The 13,195-nt window shown below is 38.4% G+C and overlaps 1 protein-coding gene across 6 annotated transcripts in view; it reads left to right on the top strand.

Annotated features, from left to right (window-relative positions):
• The window catches only part of CDK14 (cyclin dependent kinase 14), a 334,071-nt gene that overhangs the window by 149,611 nt on the left and 171,265 nt on the right, over positions 1–13,195 (top strand). For all 6 annotated transcript variants that reach the window (XM_069775346.1, XM_069775384.1, XM_069775377.1 and 3 more), the window contains one exon: positions 8,251–8,313. In XM_069775346.1, the coding sequence (XP_069631447.1) occupies positions 8,251–8,313 (63 nt within the window). The remainder of the gene's footprint in view (positions 1–8,250; positions 8,314–13,195) is intronic.

Here is a 13,195-nt window from a genome sequence, read left to right as displayed (position 1 = left end):
ATACTCAATGTAGTGTGGCTGTTTGTGGATTGTCAGCCTCCCTGCCGTGTATGTGTTCTGCCTACATGGCCCTGTAGTGAGTACTCTCACCATGAGCTTAGGGGTATCTGCCATGCTCTAATGAGAAACTTTTTGTATCTTCAAATTTTTTTTTTTTTTTTTTGCTATATGTGGATGTAGTGGAGATAATGGTCAGTGCTGTGGAAACCTAATGACTTAACAAATTAAAGAAAAAGTGCACATGCACATCTGTGTGGACACAGGTATTACAACTTGTTTAGCTTGTAAAAATTGTCCCAACCCTGTTGACTTTGGGGACTAGAAGTCCATCACAGTTTACACAAGCTGATGATCTGCTGCTAGGTTTTGAGCATACCAAACAGAAATTCCTACTGATTTTTGAGATATCATTCTTTTGTTAAAATAATCTTACTAAATTAAGTGTTTATTGTCTCTTTAACCTGATTTACTAAGAAAACAAGGCTGATACAATTATTAAGGTGGCTAGAGAATAAGGAAGAGGATAAACTGTCATCTTTAGAAAAACTGGATTTTGTTGAATACGTTTTAGTTCACTCAGCAATTCTTTCCGTGGCAGTGTGTCTCACCAGTCAGAGACACAGACCAGATTGTTCTCTGTGCAACAAACAGAGACTTTGTATCAATCAATCAATAAATATATATTTTATAATAGCAACAAAAAATCAGACAACTGTGCATTTCGTTTTCTCTCTGGGATTTTCAAGTAGGTTTGTATATGTATCATGTACTCCCCCACCTCTCAGCCTCCTTTTCTGTATAGTATTGTTCATGTGTTTTGAAGTATATTTACCTTTGCTGACAGTGTGAGAGAAATCCAAGGTACTAGAAACATCTGTTAGCAAAATTGTTTTCATTAAAGGTGTCTTGTGGAGTGGTTTTTTTCTTTCTTGAATCCCTAATATATATCTTTCCCCTGCTGCTCAGCCCAGCTGCTGCTGTTGCCTTCTGCGGTTTTTCTGGAAGTTGCTTAGGTATCACCTGGAGATAGCTTGCAGGGTATTTTTTGTTAGCATGGCTAACACTGGGTCATCTCATAGGGGGAAGAGATTGAATTATGGAAAGCCATAGAAATACTTGAAAATGAGGGTCTATGACACTTTTGAAAATACAAGCAACATGAAATTCATTTAAACTGTGGTACAGTAATCTGCAGAGTGCTTACGTTGGAGGATACATGCCATTTAAATAAAATTAACTTTCCTTTGTTCTCCTGTCACTTCAAATATTCCTACTGCCTGTGCTTTTATTGGTAAATTACATTATCAGTTTAAGAATTTGTTGGTGACAAAAGGGAAAGTATTTTAGTCGGTAAAACTGCTAGGGCATAAATAATGTGTGCTCTCCTTTGAACAGAGAAGAATGGCTTGCAACAGCCTCGCTGCCTCATTGGAGCTGCACAATCTGTCTGCGGCATGATGGCATCGCCGGCAGCCAAATACTCCCATTTTTGTTTTAATGGAAGGGTTCTTTCACATTGCTGGTTTTACATGATGGGAATGCGGTTGGAAATGCTTCCTGTTCCATTCACAAGCCCCAGGCTCTCCATTCATTTCAGCTTCAAAAATGACAGCTGAAACCAATTAAGCAGAATTATGGGACAGCTAAGTCACATGGAGATTTATCATGACCGAGGAAGAAGAGGGAAAGAGAATGGATTGCATAGGAAGTAGAAATGACTAATTTAATTAGAGGAGAGCGACAGTCACTTTATTATTATGGAAAAGGGCTGGTGAAGTGGAGCTCATTGCATGTCACTGGCCGTGCCTTTGAAAGGAGGCGTCCTGCCCTTTGTCTGAACACATTTGCATTTGGTAGCAGAGTCTCTGATTTCTGCGAAAGATAGTTGAGCAAAATAGTTGATGTTAAAGCAAAGCATGGAGCATACTGAGGACATTCGTAGCTTGTGGTTTACTCATCTATTCATAATTAGAATTCTTTCTTCAAGGGGAGAAGGGAGGAGTCTGAACCATCAACATTTGTCTCATTTTTTTTCTGTTTGCGTACTCTCTGTCTTCCAGAAGTAAGATGCAAGGTATATAAACCTCGCTTCCATTGTATACATATCAGCCTGGATTCTTCTCCCTTCAGCAGATGCTTATACACAGTATGCTTACAAACATAAACATGCATGTGTCTACTAACATAAACCAGAGTCTTGCTGAATAGAAATGACCTTCATACACTTACACACTGCCACAAGTTTAAAGCAAAACCCCAATTAATTTCTTCATGTGAGCCTGGAGACAATACTTCATAAGGTAAATGAAACTTTTTGTGGTATTGTCATGGTAGTTGATGGTGGGGGGGAGAAGTGAGTAAAAAACATCACAGAGTCTGAGCAAGCGTGCGTTTTCCTTTTTTTTTTTTTTTTTTCCCCTCGTACTATGGGGTTTGTTTCCTTGTTCCTTGACCCAAGCTTAATTTTGCTTAATTCTTGTACAGCTTTGTTGATTTTTACTTAGGCTCTGAGCAGTTATATTAGATAAGTAACTTAATCTCTGCCTCATTTTTATGTACCTGTAGGAGTTGTGATACTTGTCTCCATCATAGGGAGGAAAATACTCAAAATTCCTTGAAGTTTGGATCAAAGCTGGGCATTCTGTGATATGCTTCTACATACAGTTTGGAAACAGGAGAATGATGGAACTAGCATAGCTGAGCATTAATTTTCTCTTCCCTGTCCTAAGAGGCATTGTGTGGTCTCTGGTCTAACCAGAACTTGTGCCATCCACCCCAGGAAGGGTCACGGGTTTCCTAGTGGAGGTCTAGTTACTTGAGATTTGCACTGAGGAAAGGATTTGTGTTTTAACTTGCTGAGAGAAGGTAGCACAAAGGCTTGACAGAGCCTTCTCAAGGATGTGGAGCTGTGTGTGCCAGAACCTTGAAGTCAAGTCACAGCCCTGGAGCAACGATGTTCTGGCATGATTTAGTAAACTACAACTATTTGAAGAAATAAGATACCAAAGTCTGCCTCAGGTTGCCTGTATTTATTTTTATTTTCAGCCAAAATGGGCAAGATATCTTAAACCTGTAGCTGGAGGACTCTTATTGTAAATATTCAAGCCTCATAGCATGAGCTTGGAATTTGGAGAACAGGTAGCCTTTTTGGTGTGGGTGGCATTGAGCTATCATTTTGCAAATTGCCCCAAATTTTTTCAAGTGATAAGCTTCAGAAAAATTGTCATTTTTACTTAAGAATTATGCCTTTGAAGATTCCCCCTCTCCTCTCAAACACTTGGCTTTAGCCTTTCACAACTTCAAATACTGTAGATTGCATCCCTGGAACAATTGAAATTGCTTCTAGGGGGAGGCAGTAGTGGGAGGAAAGATCAAATTGTTCACTTAAAGCATAAGAGATTTTGCACAAAACATTATTGTATTAGTGAGGTAGCAAAGTCAAGTTCTTAAAATTGGAGGATGCCGAGATAAAGATGGCCTATGCAATCTCCTTTTGCTGTCCTTGTGGAAGAGCCTGTTGTGCAGCTCTGCAGAGGACTGTGTGGTGAAGGGATGTGGTGATTGTTGAACTTCTCTCGGTTTTTTGTGGATGTTGGAACTAGGGTGTCTTCTGGAGTTCCTGCCTCATTCAAAGTATTGTTTCAAGGTAAGGCAGGTAATACTGCTGTAGAGAACTGGGTTCCATCCCTTCTACATTGGGAATCATCGTCATCACCACAATTTCATGATGTTATTGCAAATTGCTGTCATCACAATTCAGATATGACTGACTTCTGCTATTCAGCATGAGATTCTCGGTCTCCCTTGCAAAAGCATTATACACTCACAGCTGTAACTCAAGTTAGTGAAAACACAGAAGGTGAAATAGTGCCAAATATTCTGAAAAGTCAAAAGCAAAGTGCTTTAAACTGAGTTCCCCAAATCAATGATACTTAAGAATTTTTTCTCTTTGCTTCTATTCCCTACCTGATAAAAGGGAATAATGCCACATCTCCCCTGGATTGCTATGAAATTATTTTATGTTTGTGAAGCATGTGAATAGCATAGCAATAAGCAGGGCAGGAAAGCCTGTGAGATTAATATTTCTGCCTTCAAAGTAGTAAATAAGCCAGAGACTGCAAGCTGTGTGAGAATGGAAAAAAACAACCACAAAACCAGCACAGCTGTTCTGTAGTCAAGTCTGTCCTATTCTGTTCAGTGAGTATGTCTAATCCTGTGAAGGGAACAAAGTATATGATCACATTATGCGTTTAAAAAGTTATAATGTACATTTATTGGGCAAACAAATAAAAGGTTGGATAAACCCTGTTAATTCTGGACTTCCGTAACTTTTGAGTTCTTCACTATGGAAGCTTGATTTATCTCTATTTAATGTTTTTTTGTGTGGCTGTTATGAACAGATGAGTGCTAATAGGTTATACAGATAGGTGTATGTAAACTGGTGGAGTGTTAAGAGCAGGAATGAATGGGATTTTGAACTTAAGCCAAAATATCATACATTCTGTCAGCATGGTTTTACTTGTGGTGATTTATGTGTGTTGGGGATTAACAGCATGGCTGATACAGTCTTGGTCTAGCCAGGTCCACCTGGGATCAGGATGTGTGTGATGGATATTTACAGTTACTGCATTCCCAGTGTATCCTCCTTCCCTGTGAGGTGTCCTCACCCTCTGAGACAGGGGAGAAGGACTGTAAAAGGTGTGTTGGTGGATTTGTTTCTTGTCTCACTACCTTGTTTCAACATAGTTTTATGTTATTGCCAATATGTAATTGTATCTTGATTTTTTTTTTTTCCTTTTAGGGTATATATTTTATTGGATCAAGGTGGTAACCACAGCAAAGACCCTAGTGACAGAGTATGGCATGCTGTATCCGCAGCCACTGTTCCACTTGGGAAAGCATGTTGCCTTCTACCTCAAAATATAATGTGAAGAAAAAGACTCCATTCATATATGTGGTACCAATTTCATGGAATACCGTTAGAAAACTGCTTTCATCCAGTTTGCTCTCTGTTTTCTTTTTTAATGCTTTCCTGAAACTTGCCTTCAAGTTGTCTTCAATGTCAGTTGAGCACACAAGCACTGGAGCAGACATTTGCCTGCCAAAAGGGAAAAACAGGTTTAGAAATAGCTGTCCCTGCAGCACTGTCAGCTTTCCTGGCTATATTAATATTTAATTCAATGTGCATTGAGTACCTGCCTTGGGAAAAGAAGAGCAGCTGATGCTGCCTTTGCTTCGCCTCTACCTTCTTTTGTTTTTGGGTTTTTTTATAGTGAGGAGCAATGTACTGTACCTTTATAAGTTGCTTTCCCAGTTGGTACCATAGTATTTAGTTGCTTTTGTGAGAAGGACTCTAACTTAGTTTTATGAGGGCAAGTTCTTGAAAGATTTGAACAGAAAAGACTTTGCATTTCTGTTTACTGTCTGAATGAAAATTTAGTAGAAGTTTCTCTGTGTCTGTAGCATGCGTGTGGAAAAAAAATAGATGTGAAAAGTCTGCTGCACAGTTGATTCTGTTAGGTTTCCAGGATTCTGTACAAATTACTGCTTACGTTGAATTTTAGCTAGATGTGAGCAATCAGTTTTTGAAGGGGAGAACTACTGATGCGGAAGGTTATACCAGGCTGCCAACTGTCCTGGTCCTTGGGTTAGGAAGTGGAGGCAAATGACACATAACGCAAACGTGATCATAGTTAATGTTCATGTGTGGAGGAAATGCATTCAAATAATAACTGAAATATAAGTGGAAGAAAATGGGGTTATCCTCACAATTCATTACAAGTATATTGGAAATAAAAAGACAACTTACTGCTGTTACTAGTGAAGTGACTCTGAAGTGGATGTTCTCAGAAAGCTTTTGGTGAATAGAAGAGTGCAGCTAGTGGGTGGCTGGGGTGCCAGGGCACCAGGGATGGGACTTTCAGAAGTAGCATTGGGTTTGTCTTCCTCTGGTCTGTTTTCTTTTGGTTGACTAGTTGCAAATCATAGAAATCAGTAGAAGGTGAAGGAGGCAGTATGTTTCCCACCTACTGGGTTATCTGTCACCCACAAAGGCTGGAAGACTGAACTGGGGAAATGATAATTCTCATCCTTCAGCCAGCCCACACGAGGGAGTGTGCGATGCTCGGGGACCATGACGGGTGCATCCGAGGATGGGACACCACTGCCCTGTTCACCCTGCCGGGCTTTCTAAAGCAAAATTTCTGGCTTTTCTTTAAACTTCTCCCAAGCACTGCAGGTGCTATCACTACTCAGAAGATTTGTATTTAAGTTAAAGAAGAGAATGTGTTATTCCACAAGACTGGCACTTCTCTTCAATAACAGATAACCATTAAAATGAGGGGAATCCTCCAAACTTCTTATTTGACACCAACCATCACCTGTAGTAATGGTATTTCAGCTGATATTTTGCCGGAGGCAGGCTCTTGTGCTGGGGTTAGTACTCAAAACCTGTTAGTTTTTCCAAACAAGTGACAAGGTTAGCAGATAATTTTGTTCAAGTATGTTTCCTTGGTGCTGATGCAGTAAAACAAGACACAACTGGGTAATGCGGTGATGCATACTGAAGGATGACTGGTCTGGTTTTGGCATGGTTTATTGATACAGTCCCAGAAAACTAACTGGGAGAAAAGAAGAGGAATATGTACCTAGAGTGGCTAAAGATTTTACAGAAACTAGGAATAAGTCGTTAAGCTAAACATAGACTTTATGCAAAATGCACTTCACTGACAGTAGCTATTCACTGGTAGAGGTGGTGTATTTTTTCATTTCATTTACTAGTTTGTTAACTATAAATTTAAGTATTGCTTGCTGTAGCTTGTGTTTTGGAAGAAACTCTGTTGTGTTGTATTTAGTGTGGTTTGCCTGTTTGAGAATGCCCTCTGCCCTTGTGATACTCAAGCTATTTCCTGCAGTCAGGACACTCGCTCTCTTGAAGCCATGTAAGAATTCCTGAAAAAAGTTGTGCTAGTGCACAACCTAATCAACCAGTGCATCTTGCATCATTATAATGTTAATTCTACATGTGTGTTTTCATAGTTTATGACTTCAGAAGAGAAGATTATACAGAACAGTTGTGGCTAGCATGAATTTTGTGTCTTAGAAGATGTGAACTTTCCGATGTATCCGTGTAACTCTGCAAAAGAGCACTGGAGAATGGCTCCTGAACTGGGAAGTGTTGCACAGAGAAACCATTCTGCTGTGTCGAAGGCAGCTTTTGTCCAAAACTCTCACCTTGAAAACTGCCTATATTTAGTTGGACTGTTCTGTATGTGAGGCAGGTATTGCCAAGTAGCTTTTCAAGGAACACTTGATGATTTTTACCAGATGTGTTCAGAAACCAGATGTGGAAGGCAGAGTCAGTCTCCAAGTTTTTGGTGGTTAATCTAGTACATATTTTTGCTTTGTATATTCTGAACATAATTCCAGAAGCTGAGTTGTGCAAGCAAATCAGAGAAGCAACATGCCACTTCACTGAAAGAATGCTGCTGACTAGTAGGAAGGTGAAGAAATGCGAGAGAAAAATTCAGAGGAAATAGTGTTTTGATAATAAAAGCAATAAATACTTATTAATTAAAAATAACATTAATCTGTGCGTTGCAAACCTGCTTATTTTCTGAAGAGATTTTATGGTATATTTTCAGGGAATATAGACAACTGTGAAGTGAAAACTTAAAGTTTTGAGTCTTCAGTGAAGCTGTTTGGTAAAGTAGCTGTAATTAATAGCTGTACATGTGCATAATATGTGCTTCTTTTTGAGCTGGAAAGTGTCATTCAGTATTCTGATATGCAATGCCTTTCAGATTTATTTTCTAAACTGTTAAGCCATCTTAATCTAGAATCACCATAAAATTATATTTAAAAGGCAATGTTTTAATGTGAATAATGAGAGTAGCATTTGAGGTTCTCCCTTTAGGTTCTTCCTTTTCCCTCCAGATATTATCTTTGTCGTGTTGATGGTGATATTGTCTTCACAAGGTATAAAATGATACTAAAAGTAATTAATTTACCATATACAGGATGTTAGGGAAAAAAAAAAATCATTTACATTTGGTGAATATTTCTATCAGTCAAGTTACCAAGGTTGTTAAATAAAATGGAGTGTAAAGGTACAAGTGTGTGTGTGTGCACATACGTGGCTGAAAAATCTCCTTATTTTCCATTTTTTGTGTCCACTCCTAAGTAGAAGGATATTTATTGCTGCAGTCATACAGATATTAATACACTTTTTTCCTTCTGACTTTCTTTTAGCACACTGATTTATGTCAGTACATGGACAAACACCCTGGAGGGCTTCATCCAGAAAATGTGAAGGTAAGAGTCAAAAAGAGCACACATTCAAGCCAAATGCAGTAACTTTGTGTAAAATGTCCTGTCAGTTGTTTCATAGAAACTTATTATTAGCTAAAGGGAAAATTATTGGCATATGAACTATATTTTAAAATATTTTTTCTTTAAAAATAATTAAAAATGCAAGTATTTGAACATTCCTACAAAAGAGCTTGAGGTCTGTAAAATTCATTTAGAGCCAGAATATATGAGTAAATACTGTTACAGTGTTGGTAACCCGTCCCCTCCATTCAAACATTTGCTCTTAAGACAAGACAATACTGCCCTAAAGCCCCTGAGTAAACTTGCTTTAGGCTGTCAGTGCTAGATCTTCAGTGAGGCAAGTCACTGTAAGTTTACCAAGTTTGAGGGAACTGTAATGGGCTATATTAGTTGAAGGTACTGCTTTTTATATGATTTTATATAAAATCTTCCCTAATCTTTTTGCTCGCTTATTTTGATGAAGCACTTTCATAGCTCATCTCACTTTAAAAACAATTTTTCCTTCTAAGTTAGATACTGAGAATCATCATGCAGGAAGGAGGGAGTTTATTAACAGGATTTAATGGAAAGATAGATTGGTAGAGACTCGATCCAGTTATTTTTCGGGAAGTCAGCCAAATTATTTTAGCATCAAATGGAAGCCAATCAGATATGCAGAATGTGTCGTGTGCATATAGATCACCCAGATGATATTTGTTACACTTGTCTTGCACTTTGACATCAGTCCCATTGTTGTTCTGCTTTGGAAGTGTTTAAATCTTCACTTGACATACCGAGAGCTTTATTCCAGTATTTAGTTTCTTGAAATTGAGAAGTTTGTGGGGAAAATAAAAAAAGTCCTGGAAAACTCAGAAGGCTTGCCTGGTTTAAGAAAAGAAAATATTTTAAAAAGATGAAAGAATTCTTTTTTTTGCAATCACTGATCATTGTTGTACATCAACTAGTTTTATAATGTAGATTGATTAATTTTCTGTGTTCTTTCGCTGAAAAGTGGCATGTGCAACACATTAAGTTACATGAGAATGGCTACCATTAAAAAAAAAAAAAAGAAAAAGTCTTCCTTACTGCATATATTTGGCCGAACTAAAAAAAAAAACAAACTTCCTTTTGAAAATACATGATATGTATGCTGCAAGATAGCATCCTTGTAATGTACGACTGTCACTCAGACATTTTGCTAGCATGGACAGGGAAAGCCCATGGGTGTCCTCCCACTGCCAGCTTCACAGTGCCTGTGTGAGTGTGGCATTTAGAAACAGCCAAAAGTGGGTGAGGTGGGACCTGCTTTTTGACTACTAAAACTTCTAAGCTTCCTTCATTGCTCAGTTTCCTAAGCAAAGTTTCATGTGCTGAATGTGCATGTTAAAACAGTGGGTTTGTGTTTCATTTCCCTGTGTAGATACTTTCACATTTGGCTCTCTGAGGTTTGGGATAAGCTAAGACTGGCTTTGGAAGTTCTTCATGCTGCTTCAGACTCGTGAGACCTACTCAAAGGCTGCAGTGCTGTACAGCTCAGGATCTAATACACAGTAGCATTGTAGTAATTTTTCCCCACTGAGAAGACATCATAATTCACATAACTGTACTTTTTCTTGGTTGTATCAGGGCTCAGTGAGCTTGTCTTTGAGGAGGATAGGCATACACTGATAATTGGGCTTGCTAATGTGTCACTCATCTAAATCCTGAGATACCTGTCTTTTAAAACAGGAGCTGTGGAGGGAACTGCAGCAGCAGCATTTGCCCTTCAAATTTTGCTGCATGTATTCCTGTGGCTGTCTTTACCATCTAACAACAGTGTTCAGCAACACTTCTGAGGCTTATGGACACATTAGAAGTATTTGAATAGGCAAATGTAGAGTCCTGATGTACTGCTCGTTCAAGCTTTTTAAAGACCAGATAGAATATTAATGAAAAGCAAACTGGAAAAAAAGGGAAAAAAATGTTGGGAAGTTGGAGCAGATGAAACTACCCTTCTTTTTCTGTTAAATAATATTAATGAAAATTGATTACATGTATTTAGTAGACTCTCTTGCCAGGCCAGCAGCAAAGGCTAGCCTTAATTCATGCAGTAATTATTAAAACCTAGCATGATGATTTGAGCTCCTACCATTTTAAAACCAAATCAGCCTGCCTAGGGTATTCAGTGAAATACCTGCTCTTAAAAGCTATGAGTGAAAAATAGCTGCTTAGCCTAACAGAGTGATTTCTTCAGCTGTGAGGACAGGAATTGCGGAGAGAAGGAAACCCAGTCATATATGCTAACAACTCCCAGACCTTCACCAGCATGCAAAACTAAAAGCTTGCGCTGCCTCTTCTTACAGAGGAGATAAGATGGTTACTACATAATATCTTAATGCTTTGTTGCACTGTACTCAGTTTGTCAACTTATGTAATTGTGGTTCTGAGACTTTGCCACCTATTTTAGGTTTAGCTTCTGGACAGAGCTGTCTAACTGGAGCTACAGCTGATTTTTAAGGGTTGAGCTGAGACGTATTAATTAGCCTTCTTTCCCTGCCAGCCCCTTCTTGCTAGAGGTCCTTCAATAATTTCACTTTTAGCCAGACTTTTAGACAGTATTTGTTCAGAATCACTGGTTATGTGATCCCTAAATCCATTTTAAAAAACTTCCAGTTGAGCAATTGTATTACAGTAGCAATAAATTAGTCTTGGCTCTCTGGGGCTAACCTGTGGGATTAAGCCATTGATGCTCTCCCGGTATGACAAAAGGCCCCCTGCCTTTTAATTTTGTTCTTGAGGAAAGTATTGCCTTCTGATGGATATTCCTTTCTGGCTTGTTGCCAGTTATTATAAACACAAAACCACATAATCACACATCCTTCTTTTTCCAAAGAATATTACACGGTAGTTCCTGTAAAACAGTACTTTATAGGAATGCAGAAGCAAAGCCATTATTTACTTATGTTTTGGCTTCCATAGGACATCTTCAGCCTAATTATATTTATGAATTTTCTCCATATTTACAAGCTAAAGACAATGCTTGTTCCTTCAGGCTTGCTTTTAGATGAAGAATCGTAAATAGAATAATATCCAAATTACTTTCACGGACGCACATATTGCTGTCCCCTTGGGTGTTGTGTTTGACATTGCCTTTCTTTGTGGTTTCAGATAGGCTATTTGCTGTCACTTAAATAATGTAAATAAAGAGTAAGCAGAATATTATAAGTATGTGGAATTATAAAGAAGAATGTCTCAATTGGCAGTTGTAGGAGTCTTGGGACAGTATGTTTAAGCAAACAAAAAATATTGCTTCCTAAAGTATTAGGGTTAGCCTTTTTAGTGGTACGTATGTATTCACACATAATGACTTTAGAATTTTGTAATTCATGTGTGGAGGCACAAGTCTTACAAATAACATCAGGTTTTAAGCCCTTCAGAGAATTTGTGTGTGAGGCTAAGATGTTGTTTTTAAAATACCTATCCCTGAGAATGTTAAATGAAGTATCCTGGTGACATAAATATGGTTAGGTACCTACAACATCTTTATCAGCTAGGAGGGAAATGGGCAGAAAGCAGTTGTTTCAATCCATAGATTCTCCAAACTCTGTTAGCTCCAAACACACAATTGTATACATCTTTGGTAACTAACAAGCCTGCATATCTACCATTTATTTATAACTATGTATTAATATACTGTGTACGGTATTAGAGATGAGGAGAGAAAAGGTAATCAGTTAGTAAGTCCCTGTTCAGTAGGCAGAGCCTCATCTTCTCTGGTTTTGGAGACATCTTTTTCAGTTTTTCCACAACTCAAGGCAAGCTATAAATCTTAAATACATTGCCCCACATATAATTATGTTTCTGTTGGAATCTACTGCTGCAGCCTGGTACATGTTTGGAGCTAAGAGTTGATTTATAGGTGTATACCATGTGGCGCTGGCCAAGCTGCAAAACGCTCTGTGGCAAACTGAGGTACAAGACTTGCTCCTGACTCTCCCTACGCTGTTCCTCCTGGCCCAGACTACTGAAATCTGTACTCCTGGCTTTCTTTCCTACAGCTGTTGCTGCCTTTAGAGATGGTTCGTATTTCTTGGACTCTCAGTTGAAACATCTGGATTGCTTCCTACAGCAGGAACTCTAATGGGTCACAGCAGCTAACTGACCCTGCCAGTGATTTTTTATGATGATCATCATTCTGATTTGTGTTCCCTTCTGGACTGGTACAGGGCCATCACCACCAGCCTTTTGACTTACCTTCTTGGTTCTCCTGAGCCTTTGTCTGCAGCTGTCCATAAATAGGTCTTGTTTTGTAAATTCATAATTTAATTTTTAAGTATCTGTTTTTGTGCATTTCAGCATGATCTGTGAAAATATAACTATTCTTAACTTCTTTTAACCTTTGAAATATCATCTTTATTTTAACTGCATCTTTTACTCCATATTATTACATGCCCAATAATGCAAGTAAATTCATCTTTATGTTTTGATGCATTTATTTTATATCTGAGTCCATTTTCTGTAACTCGTATTACTGGTGGAACAAGTGGAGCACAGGCTTGCATCTGTCATGCCTTCATTGCTTGTTTGCATTCCTGCCTTAAAAATAGATCTATTAATGAAAGCTGATTTGCTTTTTAATTAGTGGTGCTGCATTGAAATATCTGTAGTCTTTTGGGAAACGTATCCTGTTTTTTTTCCTCTCTGCCTTTTTTCCTCTACTTGCAGTGTTAGTGATAATATTGATTTGTGTGAGCATTTGATTCAAAAAACCATTTTTGACAAAATAGAAAGACAGTTGCCTCTGACCCACTGTTCCTCAATCTGTGCAACACCAGCCTGAATGACAACAGGGTTGTCAACCAGACAAGAACTGTCTCTGTCTCTTAATCACTCTCCAAATCTTTTA

The sequence above is a fragment of the Haliaeetus albicilla genome, chromosome 2 (genome assembly GCF_947461875.1).
Source record: "Haliaeetus albicilla chromosome 2, bHalAlb1.1, whole genome shotgun sequence".
Lineage (NCBI taxonomy): Eukaryota > Metazoa > Chordata > Aves > Accipitriformes > Accipitridae > Haliaeetus > Haliaeetus albicilla.
The sequence above is the reverse complement of the archived record's forward strand: the minus strand, read 5'-3'. Positions and strand labels throughout refer to the sequence as shown.